At 39.0% G+C, this 22,815-nt stretch overlaps 1 protein-coding gene across 1 annotated transcript in view; it reads right to left on the minus strand.

Moving 5' to 3' along the window:
* The window catches only part of LOC136863153 (G2/M phase-specific E3 ubiquitin-protein ligase), a 381,529-nt gene that overhangs the window by 194,878 nt on the left and 163,836 nt on the right, over window positions 1-22,815 (minus strand). Inside the window, exon 5 of the mRNA XM_067139496.2 lies at window positions 2,104-2,228. Coding sequence (XP_066995597.2) covers window positions 2,104-2,228 — 125 coding nt within the window. The remainder of the gene's footprint in view (window positions 1-2,103; window positions 2,229-22,815) is intronic.

Here is a 22,815-nt window from a genome sequence, read left to right on the forward strand (position 1 = left end):
GGCCATTAACTGCACCTCCAGCAAACATGTGGAGATCTTTACATACAATGAGCGTGCAGTCTGCCCACACCAGTATACCACCACCACCAAACACTCTTTCCACGATAGTCCTACGATTGAATCGTTCGTGGCTACATTCTCTCCACATGAACATACGATGAGAATCTTTGTCCAATCTGAATCTGGACTTTTCTATGAAGAGCACATTCCTCCATTCATTCAGCATCCAATTGTAATGATTTTGAGCTCACAGTAATCGGGTCTGACTGTTGTTTCAAGTAAGCTGGACACACATTATTGCCTTACTGGACACCTGCCAAAGAGACCAGTTCTTCTGAGTCTTCGGTACACAGTCTGCCCAAAAACGCAAACACCTGAGGCAGCTGCAAGTTCTGTGGAGTGTTGTCTTGCAGGCATCATCTGTTTTCACTGTGCAGTTAATGACATATCAATCATGTTTTGAAGTTGTAACTCTTGGATGGTCTTGTATTGGCACAAACAAAAAAATCTATGTCTTGGAACTGTTGTCAAAGCCTGGAAATGATTCTTTGTGGCACATTCAGGGTTGCTGACACTTCGGTCTGTGTCTAACCAGTATCCAGGCGTCTGATGATTCATCCTTTTAAAACCAGCTCCAACAGATGTTTATTGTGCCAAATTCTCAAAACACAGTACAAAGCGTAACTTCTGAACACAATGAGAGGTAAAAACAAAACGACACACACTTGGTCGAATGCACGGTGGTTTGTATACCATCCAACCAGAAACCTATGTAAAGCTGATGGCATGTCTGCATATGCAAGGAAGAAAGTTACACTCTGTACTACATATTTACAATGATCATGTGAAGTTCCAGTTTGCATATTACGCTTAACTTTTGGACACTAGTGTACTAGATTGATTTTACATGCGCAGTTCCACTAATATGGGCACACTGTACATACGCAAATAATTTCCACATATTTATTTCAGAAGTTTGAGGCAAAATGTTGGGGTGCGGGTATTATATGCATCAAGGTTGGTACAGTGTGCTGTGTACATACCATGTCAGTTTAAGTAGTATTGTGGCAGGTGAGAATTCTCATTATAGGTCATTCAAGGCCAAAAAGGAACTCTATATTCTTTAAGACGAAGAGCAAGTTTGTAACCACACCGCAGGAAGAAAGTACGATGTGGGCAAGAGTTACACATGTGATAGGAGGAAAAATAAAGCTAGCCTTGAACAAAGAGTAACAGCCGGGCATTTCTCGGACAAAGAGCATTCAAGAAAATGTAAATGGGATATGTACAAATATGATTAAAGAGACCGTTTGAATGTGCAGTCCCAGGTGAACTGCATCTGTTGAATGCTATAGCAATAACAAGAGGGTTAAAAAATATGGCTAGCTTCGGTCGGCTTACTTACTCTTTAAAAAAGTAATTTCAGTTTTCATTGATAAAAGTAATTTCAGTTTTCATTGATAAAAGTAGCATTGTGAAATGTGTTCCAGCCAATTGTGAAAAAACAATGTGAATTTCCAAACATCATCAGTTTGCATCAGAGAAATTTGTATATATTCTCGCAGATTAGTAATGCAGACCAGCCGCTGGACTATACTACAAACAATTTATTGTCCTGTAGTATTTGTTTTCAATACAAATAATTCAATTTTCATACATTAACGAGACCAATCCTACCTGGTTTGCAGCAACAAATGTTATCATTAGTTAACAGAAAATACACATAACTATACCTGAAATATACATAATCAATGATCACATTTTTTTTTACAGCATCATACTTCATCTTTTATAAGCATAAAATCATGCAATATTTTGTTTGGCATGGAAAATTAATTTTTTTTGGCTAAATTATCTTTGGCCACTTATGCTGAAACAATATCTCTCAGCATGGATGCAGCAAATTTCAGCAGCATTCAATTACTATTCCAGTGACAAATTTCCATTATATTATTATTAAGCATTCAGTGCGCCATAACCTCTAATGCTCTAAAAAGGAGTGACCTGAGAAGGTGTTCTTTACTGCACCAGAATAAAATGAAACTTTTCTATGACTAGTCATGCCACCAGGCAGTATGAATACATTGGGATCACATCACTCACCTAAAAGTATTATAATACTGATTCAACGATCCCCTCTCCATTCCACATGGGAAGTGAAACACTCTACGGCACTTAATAGAACAGCAACCCAGAGTGGCACCAGTCCTTTTACAATAACAACATGCCTGTAACAGAAGATAAAATCAGAACCTGAAAATGCAATTAATGAATTGCGAAGGATGCCGAAACCATGCAGTGCACAACTAACAATAGCAAAGAGTGCACACTGCTAATAACTTTTATAAAAGAATAAATAGTATTTTATTGTTCCACGTTCCCCTCCAGGAAGCAAAAAGGCCTTCTCAGTAAGCGATGGCCTTTTTCTTTATCGAGCAAATAAAATTGTCTGTGGGGGAAAATGTAGAAAAATGACTTGAATTAATTTTTGTCAGAAATATTTTTCCGTGGGTCTTTTAGGTAACATGGAAAATAAGTTTTAATTAACCTTATGAAAATATTGTTAGTTACTTTGACATAAGGCAATTATCTTCTTAGCTTTATTTCAGAATCTAAGTTAATTATTTTTGTTTTAACGCTCAGCTGAAGTGCTTTGTGACGAACACTATGTTAAACATCCATATTATCATTGTAAATCTAGGAGAATTCCATCACAGAGTGAATACAATTCTTACCTGCTTAGCAGAAAACTGCATAATAGCTACAGTATATCACTCTGCCTCAATAACAATTACTTTCTGAAAGTATATCGCTGTATATTTGATGATGCTGATGATGCTTGTTTAAAGGGGCATCGCCCCCTAAAGGTATGAAATGAGACAAAATGTTATAACAATTTAAAAGTAAAAAACAAATCCACTGACCAGAATTCAAAATGTGATGATGAAGAATGAATGGATGAATATGAATTTAAAACTATCAGCGGATCCAGCTCACAAAACTGAAAGTTAAAAATAATTCGAAGTTAATCCACACACTAGAATTTAAAAAAAAAGAGACGAACAATGATTTTGAACTTAAAACAATCACTGGATTCGATCCACAATGCCCCACCTTCCCAGAAACTATCTTAAAACAAAAGTGTATACTGACCAGGAGGCTGCTTCCAAAGCACAATCCTGAATCAATGATGCTTGTTGTCCAAAGGGGTCGAAAATCCAGGTCAACGGCCCCTCATAATGGTACTTATTGCTAGGAAAGTAGGAACCATGGTTTTTCTCATGTAGCAGTACTAATCATGACTAACGTACACTTACGGTGTTCCGCACATAATGGTACTCCTCTAAAGTAAAGTCATACGCACAGGTAAAGCAGACCTACGGCGTTTCCCACATTACGGTGCCACTCGTAGGTATCGCAAACCCATGGTATTCCTCACATAGGTGTACTAATCACAGGGACTCACACTATTCCGTGGTTCCTCACAATGGTACTAATCACAGGCCACAAGAGCCAGTGGTGTTCCGCACATAGTGGTACAATCAAAGGTACTGCAAAACTCATACTGATTCAACCTCTGTTGCTACTAATCACAAACCTATTGTGTACATAAGTGGTACTACTCGCAAGTAAAGGTGACACTTTGTGTTCCTCGCATGATGGTACTAATTACAAGGAGTCTCATGGTTCTAATTCAACCATCCCTTTGTCACCACTTTTAATCACCTCTTACGACTGGCAGGGTATACCACGAATGTATTCTTCATCTGTGTCCCCCACCCACAGGGGGTGTGTCTATATTTCTAGACAGCACTACCTTCTACAGGCTGTATCCGTGATGATGATGTTACAAACTTTCAAGAATGATGGAGGATGGTAAATGGATCAATTTGAGATCAGAAACCATATTCCAGAAATGATCAAGTTAAGGGTTTACTTGCACAAGTTTTAGGCATGGCATCATTGCACAAAGTTCTGTCGTACCCATTCGAATATCCCCAGTGTTGTTTGAACAGCGTCTCAGGCGGCGAGAATTCTTGGCAAGAGATCCTCTTCAGTCTCGGCAGGTGTCTCATACACAAGGCTTTCTACATGGCCCCACAAGAATAAACCAAGAGGGGTGAGATCAGGGGCCATGAAACAGGACCTCTTCCTATTCACTTTGCAGGAAATGTCTGATCCAGGTGTTCACGAACCCTCCATAGTGAGGTGGGGCTCCATCATGTTGGAACCAGATCCTTTAACGAAGGGCAAGTTGGATGTGTTCCACAAACGTGGGTAGTACATCTCTGAGCACACTGCTGCATTTAGGCGAGGAGGATGAAGAAACGGGCCAACTACGTAATTATTGATTATGCCTGCCCACATGCGGACTGAAAGTTTGTGCTGACGGCTCTTCACAACTGTAGCGTGGATTTCTCATCGGCCCAAACACGACTATTGCAACTATTTAGCATTCCGTCTCTGGTGAAACACGCTTCATCTATGAAAAGCACATACGCAGGAAAGTGAGGATCGACTGCAAGGCACTGAAAGACCCATTGGCTGAACATGACTTGCGGGGCGAAGTCAGCATGACTCAAAGCCTGCACTTTCTGTGGATGGTAGAGGTGTAGCTGCATTTCACATAATACTCGCCACACAACCAATGCAAAACATTCATTTCATGTCCAACTGCTCAAGTGGTGATTGCAGGCGCCTCATCCACATGAGCAAGCACTGCATCCTCCCAAGTCAGGAGTCCGTGTAATTTGTAGTCGTCGTCCTCTGTCATTGTACTGTGGTACCAATTGCCCTGTTTCACTTAATTGTTGGAACAATCGTGGAAAAATGGTGTAAGCCAGATGTATCCTACATGGATATTTGGTCTTGTACAACTGTTTGGCTTCTCTGACGCTTCCATTTGCTTGCCCATACACAAACACTATTTCTGCAAGATCCGTAACCGGGTACAACTCCATTTGGATAGGGCTGATCAACGTACCACTTCAATCCGTTAACACAGACTGAAGTCTACAGTACAGACATCAGACACCAATCACGTCAGTACACAGTATGCCATTTGCTTTTGAGTCGCTGAGTGATTTCCTAGTCTCATCTGCTCATCGGGATTGTCTTCCCTATTGTACTCTTCGTACATGTAGTGTACAGTACAGTGGGAGGTATCAGACCAATTTTTGCATTAACTTTTTACTGCCGGCTGCAGTGGTGTAGTGGATACAGCATTTGCCTAATAATCCCAAGTTAACGGGTTCAAACCCGACTGAGGTCGGTGGCTTTTAAGGGTGTTTGGTGGCTTTTAACAGTGCTTAAAGGTGACAACCCCATGCCGTTGGCTTCCAGCACGTTAAAGTACTGCAGGCCGCATTTCCGACACCTCGGTGACTGTTAAGAATTGACGAACGTTAAACAACTTGGATTATTAATAACTTTTGACTGGAACGTTTCCGTACTACGGTTCCTAACCACAAACTGATGCCGTCCTCCATCATCCCGGAAAGTTTGTATCATCATGGATACACCCTGTATAATCACATGCCATTAATGTAAGCGGGTCCCAGATATAACAGTGTTGCCGAGGTTATCTAGTAATTGGTGTGGAAATGTCTAAATGAACACATGTCGAAGCACAAGGCAGTTCATTCTCTCCCAAGATCCAGATATCTCCAAAATTGTTTCAAAACTAATTATACTACAGAAAGGACAGCTAATTTCAATGGTGCAATTATTTTCCATACAAATCACTTCAAACATAATTATTCAATAAAAAAAACTCACCAAGTAAATCTAAACCTGTAAAACAGTGTATTGAAAATTTCAGAAGCAACAAATTTTTTTAGCAAATAAAATTTTGTTTGAAGGGGAAATTGTAGAAAACCAACTTTTTTTTTTTTTTTTTGTCTTAATCATTTTACTGCGGGTCTTTTAGTTTCCCCTGGAGAATGGGCCAGAAAGTGGCCATATAAATTTTGCTGAGGTTGCTCAAGTCCCGTGTGAGAGCACAGGACACAGCAAGTACTTGCTGATTACATTATTAATCTGTTTTACTAAAATATTTTTCTTTGTTTTTGGTTTACAATATAACTTTCAACACTGAGATATGTAAAATCAAATGATGTACTCAATGTTTTAAAACATTATGCTAATATATTTTGCCTTTCAGAGTTATCCTTCCTACTTCACTATAAAGAAAGCCTCATCCTATTTTGAAAGGACTTTTTATTTTACTTAAATATTATGTACTGGACTGCATAATATAAAGCATAGCTGATAAAATGTGTTTACATTAAATTACAATGCAACTGTGCCAAGCAAGTGGCCGCGCGCGGTTAGGGTCGCACACCTGTGATCTTGCATTAGGGAGACAGTTTGAACCCCATTGTCAGCAGCCCTTTCTCTGTGGTTTCTTATTTTCACACCAGGCTATACATTAAGGCCACGGCTGCTTCCTTCTCTCTCCTAGGCCTTTCCTATCCCACCATCGCCAAAATACTTGTGTGTTGGTGCAACGTAAAACAAATTGTTTTTTAAAAAACTGCATCAAGAATTGGATTTTCTGTCTGCAAAGAGAGAGTAATGATTTCCTAGCCACTGTCTTCACCCATCACGTTACCTGTAGCTGTCATTTGCACTGATAAATGGCTCCAGTCTTTCATTCCCTACTGTTTCTTAGGTCCAATCATCTCTTAGAAGATTTTCCGTGCGGTTGAAGCACTTTTCCAAATCTGCGGTAGTCATACGCTCAATGGCTTGTAAGTTCAGTTTCTCTAAATCTTTCATTTTGAAGATCTTATTCTCTCTTGAATTCAGCCCAAATAAATTCAATAGGATTGTACAGCAGTGTTAGGGTGGCAACTTGACTACCTCATGGCCCTATGGCAGAGATAATACTTCAACCTATCGCTTTTCTTTCTGAAAGGAGCAACTTTTTCCAAAAGTTTGGCTCGACTTTCTTTTTCACCGTGATCTCTCTCTTCAGCAACCACTCTTGAATTTCTCTCTTCTTCCAGCTTGAATGGAGAACTTTTTCAAATAAAGCTGAATGATATGGAGCATTATCCATAATTATTATGGAAGGTTCTTCCAGATTCAATAGCAGGTCTTCTAAAAACCATTTTTTTAAAGATACTGGGTTTATTTCCGAGTGGTAATGCGTGCCAGACTTCTCAGATAGGGTTGCCCATCTTATGGACATATTGCAATTCATTCACAATAACATATTTTATTCAGCTGCTTCTTCTTTAGCCCTTCCAGTTAATGTATCACAGGGCTTTTTTGTTCCTTTCTCGCACTTATTTTGCACTCTTTAGATAAGAGATCAAAAGAAACATCATGTTGAACACACTCACTATCCATCTTTAATAGCAGTATCACAGTGTAAGGACAATACCTGCGCAACAGAAAATTTCTCAGGTCAGGTGGACCTTGGGTGAACCGGCTTCAACTAGACAGGACTGCATGACCAAGACCTACAATTTTCCTCACCTGCCTGATTCGGTGACTGCTTGTACGTGGTCGTCTCCCTGCAGTTATATCATTTTGAAACACTTGCACAATGCACACTGAATGATCAAAAAAACTACACACACCTACAGTAGAGCCTCTGTTATTATAAACACTTTTCACCAAAATCTGAAACGACTAAAAAAATGTAGGTTAAAACGAATTAAAGAAAAATTGTATGGTGTTATACTATGTCAAAGGGGATGAGTAAATGAATGCGTGGAGTCTGTCCTCGACTGCCTCCTTCCTTTCTCTACTGCCGACTCTCTTCGTTTTGGCTCTTTCATTAGTTCCATTGTATGTTATGACTTGGGACCAGATTTCATAAGATGGGCTGGAGGGTGCCTGGCAAGAGCATAAAGTAAGGATATCTCATCTCTGCTACTTCAGGTATCATAAAACATCATTTTTCTACAATTCCAAACATGTGGGATGGGTACCAAAGCGCCACCCAATAGATTACAAGCAATAAGCAAACTGATCTTTAAATAGTTCATTTTTATATGAATATGAACAATGGACAAGAGGTAATCAGACGAGAATAAGTAAGCCAACTGATTTAAATCTTAATTTAAATCATCGCACTTTATCCGAGTCTGTAGAAGATCTGGAGAAACTGCTGAATGGTATGGGTACAGTCTTGGAGAAGGAGTACAAGATAAAATAAATCCAAAACCAAAGTAATGTAGTGCAGTCGAAATGTCAGGTGATGCAGAAAATATCAGATTATGAAATTAAGTCTTAAAGGAAGTACACAAATATTCCTACTTGAATAGTAGAATAACTAATGCTGGCACAAGTAACGAGGACATGAAATGTAACATTGAATGGAAGTGAAACATGGACGATAACTAGCTCAGAAAGAAAGAGAATAGAAGCCCTTGAAATGTGGTGTTACAGAAGAATGCTGAAGGTGGGATGGGTAGATCGAATCACGAATGAAATTATATTGATATGAATTGGTGAGAAGAGAATGATTTGGCAAAATTTGACCAGAAAAAGAATGATGGGACACGTTTTAAAACACCCAGGACTTGTTCAGTTAGTTCTCGTGGGAAGTGCAGGTGGTAAAACCAGCATTGGTAGACCTAGGTATGAATATAAAAAACAGATTAGAGTAGATTTTGGATGTAGTAATTAAGTAGAAATGAAAAGGTTAGCACAGGATAGGGTGGCATGGACTGACGACCCAAACAACCAATAAGAGAAGGACTTCTGGTCACACATCAGCTAATAAGAGAGACAACTTTAGCTAGGCTTCGCGACTGGTAATAGGGCATTCGGCATTCACAGCGGCCCATAATGTGCCTGCTTGATAATGCTGGTTCAAAGGAGCCAAACATCTAGGTCATCGGCCCCCAACTTCAGCCAATAAAGCAACATCCTGAAATGGTGGGAGTTTCAAAACATATCTGACATATATAACCTAAGGGATACGGGGAGTGAAATTTAGCCCAAAATTGTTCAAAAATCAATTTTCCAATTTTTCATTATAAATACACCTCTAACCTTTGTGGAACGATTAGAGATATATTTTTCGGCATTTTTTTTCCCGGCACTCCACCATTTTTAAAGGTCTACCACAGGTTTTAAATGTCCAGTGTGTGGACTTTTAAACGCCCTCTTCTGATAAAATTTGCCCAGCAAGTGTATTTTCTCTAATTTTCAAGCTATTTAAGTCAAACTTCTTCCCGCCATGTGTCAGGAGACTGTATTGGTCTGCTATCTATGAGCACTGATGAAAACCATTACTAGTAGTACTACGTAATGAATTTAAATACTAAAATAAAACAATATTTTAAAAATCAATTCCGGATTTGTTTGCTGCATGGTGCCTTATACATGCATATTTTTACCTTACATATTGTAATGCGTTACTATAAGAATAATATATCAATAACCCTCTAGTTCTGAAATATTTCATACTGATTTTGATATATGATGTTCCGCTATACACGTATGGTTTTCATACTCTGGTTTGAGGACAAATACACGTGCATTTGTTTACTATCTGTGTGAGTGTTTTTGTGTTTATTGAAATGCATTCCGTTAGTTCACATCGGCGTAAACCAAAAAGTAAGAATAAGAAGAAACGAGAAATGGCAATAAAACTAGCTGCTGTTAAGTGGGAGCCACGAAATGGGATAGGTAATCAGGAATGTGATTTACAAAAAAACACAAGTAACCTTCATGAAGTAAGTGATACGAGTGAAATAGTGGATGTTATTCCTACTGAAAGGAGAAGATGATGTATTTTGATAATACGCCTAATCCTGCAAGTTCTTCCAATACCCAAATGTGTAGTGGTGAGTACATTTTGGTACATACTAGTGCTTTGGATCAGTTGGTAAATAAACTAAACTGTGGTGAATGTGGTAAAATCTTCTCTAACTGTTCAACTGAGAGACAGACATGGTCTAGCTCAGAAATTGTGCGTGAAATGTACAGATTGTGGGTTTAGTCCAACACAGACATATACCAGTCCTCATATTGAAACAGAGACCTCCATTTCAGATAAATAAGAGCACTGTGGTGCATTTTTAGGCCTAGGTTTAGGGCATAGGGGGATGGAAAAGTTCTGTGCTGCTCTAGGAATGTCAGGTATGGACGCGGACATTCACAAGTCATCTGTGTGCTTTGGCAAAGGAATGTAGCTCTATAAAAGAGAAAGCATTGTCACAGTCAACTGCAATTGTGCAAAGGCCATATGAAACTCTTGAGTCAAATTTGGAGAGTGAGGCTGTGATTGATGTTTCTGTCTCATATGATGGAATGAGGCATAAGCGTGGGCACACTTCTGCTTATGGTATAGGCATAGTCATAAATTTATTAACCGGTCTGGTGATACATTACGAGGTTGTGTCCAAGTATTGCGCACTGTACAGCATTTCTGCTTTGGAACTTGGTATCCAATCCCCAGAATATCACATATGGCTTGAGGGACATAAATCTAGTGGGGAATGCAATGAGAATTACGATGGTTCTTCTGCAGCCATGGAAATGTTTGTTGCAGATATTCTTTGGAAGCGTTCCATTTCTCATTGTAAGATGTGTTATACTACAATGCTCTCAGACTGTGACTCTAACTTTCAATCATCTTGTGAGTGAAAATGCTTATGGTAGTGAGGTAACACTCAAGGAGGAGGAATGTATCAACCATGTTGCAAAGAGAATGGGTACAGGCTTGGGACAGGTAGTGCAGTCATGGAAGGCAAAAGGGATACAGCTAGATGGTCATGGAAAAGGAGCTCTTGCCAATGGTGTCATTACAAAACTTACCAGCTACTACAGAAATGCAGTTGTTAATCATATTCCTAGTGTAGCAGACATGAAGAGCCATATCGTCACCACTCTGGCAGACTAGCGAATGTGCAAATTGTTCATTTTTCAGGAGAGCTAAAAGAAACTTTGACTGCTCACGTAAAATCTATTTTTGTACTTAAAATTTTGTTTATTTGTGAAAAGAATCTTATTTACCATCATGCTTAAGGGTAGTTTTGTCTTTTGTGCTTTACTTAATTTTTAGGGCAGAAAAAGCAGTTTCGTTACTTTGCCTGAGTGAGTTTATTAAACTTCTCGTTGATTATCATGTAGTAAGGCGTTCACTGTGCACTAAAGCTGTTCAGCTTTTACTAATACACTGACTGACAGAGCAAATGCAACACCAAGAAGGAGTGGTTCTAAAGGGATGAAAGTTGGGGAAAAAACAGAGACGGCACGGACGAATAATTGATGTTTATTTCAAACCGATATGCAGGTTACACAATGCGCACGGCATCGACTCAGTAGGATGTAGGACCACCGCGAGCGGCGATGCACGCAGAAACACGTCGAGGTACAGAGTCAATAAGAGTGCGGATGGTGTCCTAAGGGATGGTTCTCCATTCTCTGTCAACCATTTGCCACAGTTGGTCGTCTGTACGAGGCTGGGGCAGAGTTTGCAAACGGCGTCCAATGAGATCCCACACGTGTTCGATTGGTGAGAGATCCGGAGAGTACACTGGCCACGGAAGCATCTGTACACCTCGTAGAGCCTGTTGGGAGATGTGAGCAGTGAGTGGGCGGGCATTATCCTGCTGAAACAGAGCATTGGGCAGCCCCTGAAGGTACGGGAGTGCCACCGGCCGCAGCACATGCTGCACGTAGCGGTGGGCATTTAACGTGCCTTGAATACGCACTAGAGGTGACGTGGAATCATAAGCAATAGCACCCCAAACCATGATGCCGCGTTGTCTAGCGGTAGGGCGCTCCACAGTTACTGCCGGATTTGACCTTTCTCCACGCCGACGCCACACTCGTCTGTGGTGAATATCACTGACAGAACAGAAGCGTGACTCATCGGAGAACACGACCTTCTGCCATTCCCTCATCCAAGTCGCTCTAGCCCGGCACCATGCCAGGCGTGCACGTCTATGCTGTGGAGTCAATGGTAGTCTTCTGAGCGGACGCCGGGAGTGCAGGCCTCCTTCAACCAATCGACAGGAAATTGTTCTGGTCGATATTGGAACAGCCAGGGTGTCTTGCACATGCTGAAGAATGGCGGCTGACGTGGCGTGCGGGGCTGCCACCGCTTGGCGGCGGACGCGCCGATCCTCGCGTCTGTCTGCTGGAAATGCCTCCGTTGACGGCGGCCTGGCATTCTTAGCTATACACGTGTCCTGTGGCACACGATAACACATCCTACAATGACTGTCGACTGAGAAATCACGGTACGAAGTGGGCCATTCGCCAACGCCGTGTCCCATTTATCGTTCGCTACGTGCACAGCACAGCGGCGTATTTCACATCATGAGCATACTTCAGTGACGTCAGTCTACCCTGCAATTGGCATAAAGTTCTGACCACTCCTTCTTGGTGTTGCATTTGCTCTGTCAGTCAGTGTAATTAACTATTAGGTAGATGCTATTGCACTTAAGAATAAGACAAATTTGAAGAAAATAAGATATTTGATTAATGTTTTAATTACAACATTTTTACATTAGGAATTGAAGGCACTTTCAAGTAGAAACAAAATAATTAAAGTAAATATTTGACAATTATTGTTCTACTAAAAACATACTTTTCCAATCTATTCAAAGTCTGACTCCTCTGAAATTTATGGTTCAGGTAGAGCATCTCTTGCTGTTGCCAATGTGGGAAAATTTTCATAAAACCCATGGTATGCCTTTGGGATTTGCAGGTCATCACAAAGTTTTAGAAGATCCTTCCGTTTGGCATTAGAAATGGGGAATCTTGAAGGTTTCACTGGTTCAGACTTTGATGGGCAGCCCTTTCGATGCTTGAAAGTGAATTTTTTGAAGTTGGTTTCTTCATACCCAGTCTTTATCTGAACTGTACATGGTTCATCCTATCGTGTAACGAAACCACACCGTTTGTCGGAAAGGCAAAGAAGTATTATCTCCCTCTGCTGTTAAATTAGCCTTCTTTGGATCGAAATCAATTAAGTCATTCTGCACAAATGCAGAAACATTGTAGGGTGCTGGATTTTTGCATGCAGTTCTTATCTGTTGAACGCACCCTTCTGGAGTGTATACTGGGAATTTTTTTTTTTTTTTTTTTTTTTTTGCAGACAAATATTTTTGGTGGATGGAGTCATATTCCATCAAACTATGCCCCGATTAAAATAAGATCAATTTGCTGAACTTTTGGACGTTTTTGTACTGCTGCTATACATATACACACTAAATTACTGTTCTTTTGCTGTCCTCCACAGCTGTCTGACATCATACCCAAATAAAACATTCCACCGAGGCGTCACCTATATTGTAAACTATTAAATTATAAACAGCCAGCTTCCGTACACAGAAAAAAAGGGCCTTGAGCTCCTTTGGGGGGTACTCAGCACAGCTTGCAAATCAAATTGAAATGCCAACATTGTCTTGTCAATCTTTGCTTTCTCTTTAATAATACATTTCAAATTTTGGGCGGCTTCTTTCCTCTCCACATGTTCCTTGTATGATTCTTTCTCATCTCCAGTTAATTTGGCCGTTTTCCTTTTTTCTTCATATTTTGAACAAGTTTTGCAGTGATCCTTCCTAGGAACATGGAAGGCAATTTCGTATTCACGGAAAATTCTTCTGTACTTTTCAAATTTCGCACATCTCCTTTCTGATTCAGTGCATCTCTCTTTGTATAGGTCATACATTTTTGTAATGTTCAGGTTAGGTTCTAGAAATCTATACTCACTTTTCTTCCGACAGTAGTGTGATTCTACACTCGGGAAAGACAGTATGTGTTCCCTGAAGAATGATTCATCTTCCATTGTAAGTTTGTTCTTGGGTTCGTGTTTCCCTCGCATCTCAGGAAGTAAAATTCCTTGTTCATTGACTTTACGTAGTGCTCCCCTGACTAAACCTTCAGAGATGTTTAAAACATCCCGGAAAAACACGCGGCACACAGTAACTTTCGCTCCTTCCTTGGTGAGAGCGTAAGTTTTGGGGAAATAACGTCTTGAAGGTCCATCAGTTGTTTCCCTTTTTTGAACTGTTCAGTGATATGACGAATGAAAAATTGGAGTTGTTCAAAAAGTGTTGGCAGGTTCCGGAAATGTTCGTAGATTTTTCTCTTCTTCCTCTGAAAAATTACTCAAACAGGTATTACTGTATTTGTGTATACACCTCGGAATTTTGGTAGGCCTTGGCGCTACTTGTTTTCCTTTCAGTGTTTCGTAACTTTCTCCCTTGAGACAACTTTTCTTGTGAATATTTCTCTTCCAGTTGGCCGGATCTGATGTCTTAGGTTTCTTGAGTGGTGACTGTTGAGAACTTTCTCTGAATAGAGCTGTGCCTGAGGTGGGATTTGTCTCCTCTCCACATTCATTGTTTCTCTGGGTGGGTACTGGATTAGGTGAAATCCCATGACTTTGATCAATGAAAATATTTTCAGTACAGACAGGTTCTTTGTCATCACCTAACTATTGAAAATATAGTTAACACCAAGACACACAAAAACCAAACCAAAAAGTCAGTTGAATTTGGTTGTGACTGTAACAGAAATTTTCACTAGAGTGGCTCAAGTGGCCAGAAATGAATAGAAATTGGCTTTAATATTTTATATACATGCATATTAATAAAGCATAAATAAAATTGTGAATTTTGGGGGTTAAAAGAGGAAAAACACAGTTTATAAAATGGTTTCTTAAAACGGGAAGGTTACCCATTTTTTTTTTTTCATTAAGAGAAACAATATGTCTAGGCCTACTTGCCTACAATAAAAACCAGCATAGGACTGACTAGTGAGGACATTGCGGTTGCAGATTCATTCCCGTGAAAGTCTGATGCACGGCCAGCACAGGGATCCTTATCCGAGTCATCTCCGAATAGAGGTAAAAGTTTGTCACCTTCATAATTCTCATTATTTGTTCTAGGAGGTATATCCGTCACTAGATCCTCAATATTGTAACTTCCATGTTCCTGAAATATTTATATACATGAATTTTTAATTTTACAGTTTTTGACACCATCTGATGTAGGATAGAAATACAACACTTTGGAAGTTCGATCTTTGTAACGGAACTAAGAAATTAAACAAATATATTAATAGAAACTTGCCAGAATTAAGTTTGATGAACTTGGACATCGGCTACTTCCTGGTGGCTGACCGTAATCATTTGATGCGTTGCTACTGCAGAAGGTATTTGACGGATTTTCACATAAATCAAGAAGTGTTCGTTCCCTCGTGTTTGGGAACCTATCCATTTGTGCAAGGTCTGTCTTTCGTTACTCAGCTGTCTGTCACCGCTCTGTGTTACAGACTGTCTCGTTGAGGGTGGCAGCAGGAAGTAGTGGGTGGTTTTCATCTCCTACCTAGTGCACAGTGCTACTACAGAGGAACACTGTCCTAATCCATACTCTGGTGAGGGCTTGCTAAATTCAAGTGAACAAAGCAGCAATGTTAAGTCTGGAACTAGTAATCAAACATTCTACTATGTAGAACACAAACGCTTTTAATTCTAAATAAACTGTATATAATTGTATATTGGTATATTAGTAGCAATTCTTACGCATGCAGAAATAAAACGCGGGAAGCAGCGTATTGTTCCACAGCACACCTGGCACTTTCACTAGTTTGCCGCAGTGACTGTTCCAAACCTCAACTTTGATGACTACGGCAAACTAACAACAATGCAGATCCGCTACTTCTGTATAGTGGAAAATACTAATAACACAGATTAGTGAATTCAACACAGTTGATTGCGGCTATATGGAATAAGATACAGATACAATACTTTGCCAGAGGGTAGATCATATACCAATAGTAAAATTTAGACCTTAAATGCAGATTCGCTATTTTTTCACTTTCGCTAGTTTGCCAGAGCGGGGACGATATATGCCACTCTCGGTCATTACATGTCAACAGATCTGAGACCACAGCATGCCAAATGTCCAAAAGGCTCTGATTCCTGGTGCTTCTATAATAAAAGTAAGGCACAAGGCATACAGCTGCAGAGCCATGATAAAATGTCCATCAAGTTATCAGAACCATTAGTACTAAAAATAATTCCTGTCTATCAAAGGCTGGCATCTCATGAGTTATTGTCCCGATGTGTTTGAGAAGCAACACAAAATCCTAATGAGTGTTTGTATTCTCTAATCTGGCTGAAGTGTCCGAAACTGATTTTCATCTCGCAAAAAAGACTGAGTATTGCTGTTTGTAATGTAGTAGCAAAATTTAATATGGGATGCACTGGTGCAACTGCACTCAGGTCTTCGGCAAAAGTCCCTCATGTAGCACAAGAAATTGTGAAGAGACGTGACAGTTGCAGGATTTATGAAAGTGCCCGGTCAGCCTCTCAAAACAGAAAAGCAGCCCATCGCAAGACAAAGGTCCGGAAACTGAAAAAGGAGGCTGTAAACAAGAAGAAGGAAGGTGTTACTTAAGGTGCAGGACATTTCTAGTTGATAAGGTAAGCTGACATAGTGTAAAAACTGCTTGTTTTCATAAAAATGCACTTTTCTCCTATTTCTATTTTTGAAGATAAAATTTCTTCCTTGCACACCAGTTTTAGTGCAAATGAGCTGTAAATTCTTATGTATGTCCTTTGATGCATGTTCTACAACTTCAAGCATAATTTTTGCTGTTGAACAAGTGGATTGTTCAGAAAAAACATTCAAACATCAAGAAATATTTTGAGAAAAACAAGTTGTATCAGAAAATTTACTATATCACAGTAAGTAACATAAAACTGTTAAAATGAATGCTTACATTAATTTGTACAGAAACAACACATCAGAAAATAATTTAATAATTGTACTAACTTTCTTAGTATTGTGTAAGGGGTATTTTGAAAAGTTGCATAATTTGAAATAATATTTTATCAATATCTCAAAAGCTATTAAAGATAGGAGTATACAGCTTTGTAGTATGGTATATAATAACACACACACATGCAGTATACCAAATTATATTAAAATAGGATAATAACTAAAGAAATTAATGCATACCTGCCAACTTTTGAAAAGGGCTATCAGTGTCCCTTAAAATCGGGAGAACTAATTAACTAATTGGGGCGGGGGGTCGGGGTATAATAATAATAATAATAATAATAATAATAATAATAATGAGAAGAAAATAAAATGTATTACAAACATCAAGAATGCTCCAAAATTTTTGGCAACAGATATTGGTCCAGTGGGAAGAGTAACAAAATTCAAATATCTGGGAGAAATAATTCAAGAACATGATTTACACAAATCTGCAGTAGAAGAAAGGGTACACAAGATTGAAAGAGCATATGGTATCACAAAGAATTTTTATAACAAAAGGTGTCTATCTAAAAAATTTAAAATAAGGCACTATGCTACAGTGGTGAAACCGGAATGCGTATATGCAAGTGAATGCCTGGTACTAAACTAAAGATTAGATAAACTTGAGGTACTAGAAAGGAGAATCATGAGAAAAATCTTAGGCCCTGTGAAAACAGAAGTATGGAAATTAAGATCTAATGTTGAAATATACAGGAACATAGAAAACATAACAGAAACCATAAGAAAAAGGAGATTGCAAATTTTTGGACATATTTACAGAATGAATGATTGCAGATTAACAAAACGGATTTTCAAGTACCTTTGGGACAAGAAGGCAACAACTACCTGGATTCAAGAAGTAAAGAAAGATTTAGAAAGAAATAATATAAGAGAAGAAAAACTATGGACAGAGAAATTGTTAGAAAGAGGGTAGTAAGTGTAGAAGGATTCCAAGGAAGATTGAACAAGAAGCCTGATGCGAAGTGGTCTGAGGACAGAAGGAAACAACAGTGAAAGGATGAAAGAATATTAGAAGTGGAAGAGAAAACAAACTATGAAGAACTAAATTGAAATTGGCACGAGGTCCTTCGCAGGCCTCATCGGGAAGAAGAAGAAGAATGTTATTGGCATTCAGTGGCGGTTTCTGGTATAGCGCAATGGAGCAATGAACCTCCAGTTTATATCAAATTGTACTCAACTATGTAATTTTCATAACTCCCTTGTCAATCTCGAAGCTCTTGCTAAGTCCCTCTATCCGTAATATACTCGTACTGGCTTTCTATTCATGTGAGCTGCGCAAGGTCTGTGGCTGGATACTTGTCTGGAATGAACCCCCTTGCAAAGGCGATCCCTCCGTCCGTACATAGGCGAAGGGAGTGGCGAGGTGCGGGGGGACGAAAGCCAGCACTAAGGCAAACCAGGATATCGCAGAAACGGATCTCTGTTCTTTACGCATGCGCAATAGGCCACTGTCTCAAGACTAGCTAGCCGTGTTGTTGGGGTTGGGGTATGTGCCTGCCATCTGTTGGCCTTACGGGAATTTGACTAGGCAACAGAGAATAGTGCACCTAACTAGCGCTAGTGTTGAAAAGCATCGTTACTACCAAAAGTCACATTAAACTGTCAAATTCCAATTAATATCTTGTCCCAAATATATCATTACTTACTAAACACCTATTAATTTGCCTTCTTTGGAATAATTACCTTTTGGAGAGAAACTTAACTTAAAAATCATTGAGGCAAAGAATAGCGGCAAGGTAATACAAATGAAAACTTTTAAATGAGTCGCCTAAAAGCAAAACGGATAAAGTCCACTTTTTACAAAAAATGAGATAATGGTAGAAATATATCGGTAAAAGATGTGTCTACTGAAGCATGAAATAATATACTAGCAAAATCCATAACATCCTTAAGTATTTCCCCTTTAAAAACTCAGGTTAGATGCAAAGGGGATAAAGTCCACTGCGTTTTAAAAGCAAAATGAGTAAAGGGCACTTCAACCAACCAGAACCTGACTTCTATGGCATGTGACAACAACATATAACATAGCTACGATTATGCTAAAGCTGCATGCTTTCTACTAGTGCTTTATTCCTAGTTTTATATCAGAGATTGCCTGATTTCCATTTTTGAAAATGGAAGTATCACCTTCTGTAGTGTCTCCATCAAAGGTGAGAAAGAAAAGAGTCAATCTCAGTGCGACTAAGAGAGCTTTCGTACAAGAGAACACACTTATGTTGACAATAGGGCGATGATAGCTATGCTCCGAAGGTGGCTTTTGTAAGCACCAAGAGATGTAGAGGAGGTACAGTTAATTTTTCCAGTAAGAGGTCATTCCTTCATTCCCCCTGATCGGGTATTAGGTCTCTCTGAAAAAAATTCAAGAAGAGAGAAGAATCGAAGATTCACAAACCTACATTAACATCATTGAAAGATTTTTAACCATTCGTCAACCAGGGATTGACATGAATATATTTAACTGGAAACAAGAGGCAACAGAGCACATGAAACCTATTCAACAATGGCACTTTAAATGCATGCCTTGCAAGTGCTACTTTTTCAGACGATTAAAAACGTCTCATCGCATGGTCCTTGTGGATGGGGAGCCGTTTTACTATCATAGAACTGGAACCTACAGATCCCTGATGAAAAGTAAGAAGAATATGTTGGCTATAAACCCTTCACCTGTTATAAAGAACACTACTTCAGTCAACAAGAATAAAGTGTCAGATGTGAAAAGGTTTCTTGAATTGCACTTTGGCTCTGACTGGAAGTTGAACCCATCACTGAAATTCTATGTTGACTTCTTCGACTCTTGGGTGTGTCATCAGTCATCAACGAAAATGCTGCTAATGAACTTTGCAGTGCAAAAGAGGAAGCTCCTGAACTGTGTGTTTAAATATCTACCCAGGGCATTCTTAAACCATAGTGAATGAAACATGGATATTATGTCTTCTTGTATTTTGTGCTTTTAAAAAATAATAGCAAAACAAGTAAAATCCATACTGCTAACATGCAAAATGAATAAAGTCCACTTCTTAGAAGCAAAATCAATAAAGTCCACTTTTAAAACAACAATAACAGTCTAAATAATAATACTACGAGTATTATTACTTGCTCTAATAATCAGTGAATTTTTTTGTGATTTTATGCTTAATTTTTGTAAGCAACTGCCTTAATGGAAGGCAGTAGTGGTTTTTTGCCATTTTCTCAAAATGTGCTGGAGTGGACTTTATACGTTTTGCTTTTAGGCGACTCAAATATAGTTATTATACTATTCCCATGACATCGGAAGCAGAAAGGTGTTTCTCTACCCTGAAGAGAATAAAGACTTTCTAGCGCAGCACAATGACCGAGGATAGACTTATTGCTCTTGCTATGTTGTCAATTGAAAGGAACTTTGTTCGAGACTCTGCGGACTTCAATGAAGCAGTTATTTCTTATTTTGCATGTGGTAAAACTCGGTATGCAGGCCTACCGTATTTTCTGCTCCTCTCGTATTTGATCACATTTCTAGAACTTATGTCATCTTAGTTTAGGAGGTTACGGCCTACGATGGAAGAGAAGCTGGCAGAGATGGGGAGAGGAGAGGTTGGGGGGGAGGCAATTTTTTCTTCTTTTGAACCCCCAGTGATGAAAGCCACGCGCCGCCACTGTTGGCATTATGTCCCACTACCTACTGTAGTTTTACAGTTTTCAGAGATGCCAAGGTGCCAGAATGTAGTCCTGCAAGAGTTCTTTTACGTGCCAGTAAATCTACAGACACGAGGTTGACATATCTGAGCAAGGATCAAACCTGAGAAGTTGGAGTCAGTAGGCCAGCACCTCAACCATTTGAGCCACTCAGCCCAGCAGTAATGTAAAAATTCGAGAGAGTTGTCAGATACGATATCCAAAGACTACTTGCCTCGCTTTAACCCCCCAACCCTCCCTCCCCTAAAAACTCGATAGCAAAGAAGGTGACCAGTGACTGACTTTTACATGCCTGCACATAAAAATTCCCAAACATGACTGAAAAAAGACATACTGCATGTTCTTATCATTCAGTTTTAAAACCAAACTAATCTACGTTGAACTGAAATTTTTCTTAACCAGCAATTAAAACATTACAAACACAATGAATATAAAATAGAAGTTATGCCACAATAAGTTCCATGCAGTGGAGATTTTGCATTTATAGTGTAAAATAAAAGATAAAGGTTTCCACTTTTTGTTGTAACCTTAAAAAAAGTTACATATATTTATTGAAACTAGTTTCAGTCTTACCAAAAACCATCATCAGTCAGAATCTGAAATATCTGAAAAAACAAACCCTTTATTTGATCTATTAATTCCTATTTTCAATAAAAAGAAATTAAGTACTAAACCCCCTTCTTTCACTAAAGCAATCACCCACCATTCCACATCCCTGAGCCCCACCTTTGGCATTCTTTTCCATGTTGGAAATAAATGAACATCTCAACACTTTCCCATCATCATTCTGTTCACACATTTTACAGCTGAGCTGAGTTCTAGAAGATTCCTCAAGTGCTGGTATTATAGTACTTCACCTGGTCTCCTGTGAGCTGCAGTCTTCAAATTGGAGGAAAGCTGAAAGCTTGCACAGGGCATGGCTTGTGATGAGTGTTTTTCAAATCTTTACTTGCCTAACATTGAATTTCATGCTTGCTTCATTTTATCTATATTCATGTCTTGCCTTAACTTTGATTTTGACTGGCATGGTCTCAGGTAAGACCAAAACATATCAAGAAGAAGAAATATCAGCAGGCATGGTGAATATTAGTTAGGAACATACATGACAGGACTTCCTTGATAAATTAAGCAGATATGAGATAATTGAAAAAGGCTTTACACAATAAACCTTGTTTAATGTAACACAGGCAAGAAATAATATTATACACACTGCAAATCACATGCTTGTTTGATTTTAAAGTCATAGTTGTGACCTTCTTAGCAACCTGCAAAAAGTCTTGAGAAAATGTTTTGTCATAACAGGGGACCAGAACTCCTGGTCTTCAAAACAGAAGAAATAGACTACAGAGATTCACTGGACATGGATAATCTGAAATCTGTTCTATTTTTCTTCACTAGGCTGAAAAAACACACATTCTGCATTGCTATGGGGTATGGTGAGAATAGAGAGCATTACTTTAGAATTTTGGTTATAATTAAGAAGTCCATCGGTTCGATGAATTCTTGATTTTTGTGCCCACCTGGAATCACTTGCAGCATCTTGATTTGCAGCCGAAGTGTCATCTACCTGATGTGCTGTGAACTGCCTCTGAAGCTCATTCATCACCTCATCTGTAGTTTCATTCTCTTCCTTGCATAATATTATAGGAAATTTTTCCAAGAAAAAACAAATGGAAGAAAACTGTGCATCTTCAGGAATTTTGTCTAACCTAGCAACCTAAGCATGCTTTAACACATCATCCTTGAGTGGAAACTCGCTGATGATGTAGTCACAGGCAGTACAAAAGTAGTTTCTCACTGATGAAAAGAAAAGGGATTTATCTGTATCCTGGAGATCATTCACTATGTTCGAAGTCTGAATGCCAATAACTAACTCCTCATCACTTAAATTGTTTCTTCCAGCATGTGCAGTATTAATATCACATACCATGCAAAAGGCAAATTTTTCTCCCTTTCTTGATTTTAGTATGCACAGAAAATCAACAGAATATGAGTCTTTAAATGTCTAGAAGTACTGTTTGTAATTGGATTTATTCACGATAATCTACAGTAGGAATATAGCGTGTACCGGGAGGTACACCTCTACGCCGCACATTTAAATCTTGCGCCTAAAAGAACTCCTGTATTGGAGGAACCGTGAACTTGAAACTAGACCTACTTAAACCTTTACTCAGAAGATGTCACTACAGAAATCTGATGAAATTTTGTTATGTTGAAGTTTCCTGAACTGACTGTATTTCTACTTGTTTTGTTTGCCCTTCATCAAGAAGTGTGGACATCCTTCCATAAATGTCACTATAAAAATTATGACCATGCACCCTGGTGTGAAGTGAATGAACGTTTTTTTTGAAGAAGTTTTGTATTCTGAAGGTTT

This window comes from Anabrus simplex, chromosome 2 (assembly GCF_040414725.1).
Source record: "Anabrus simplex isolate iqAnaSimp1 chromosome 2, ASM4041472v1, whole genome shotgun sequence".
NCBI classification, from domain to species: Eukaryota; Metazoa; Arthropoda; class Insecta; order Orthoptera; family Tettigoniidae; genus Anabrus; species Anabrus simplex.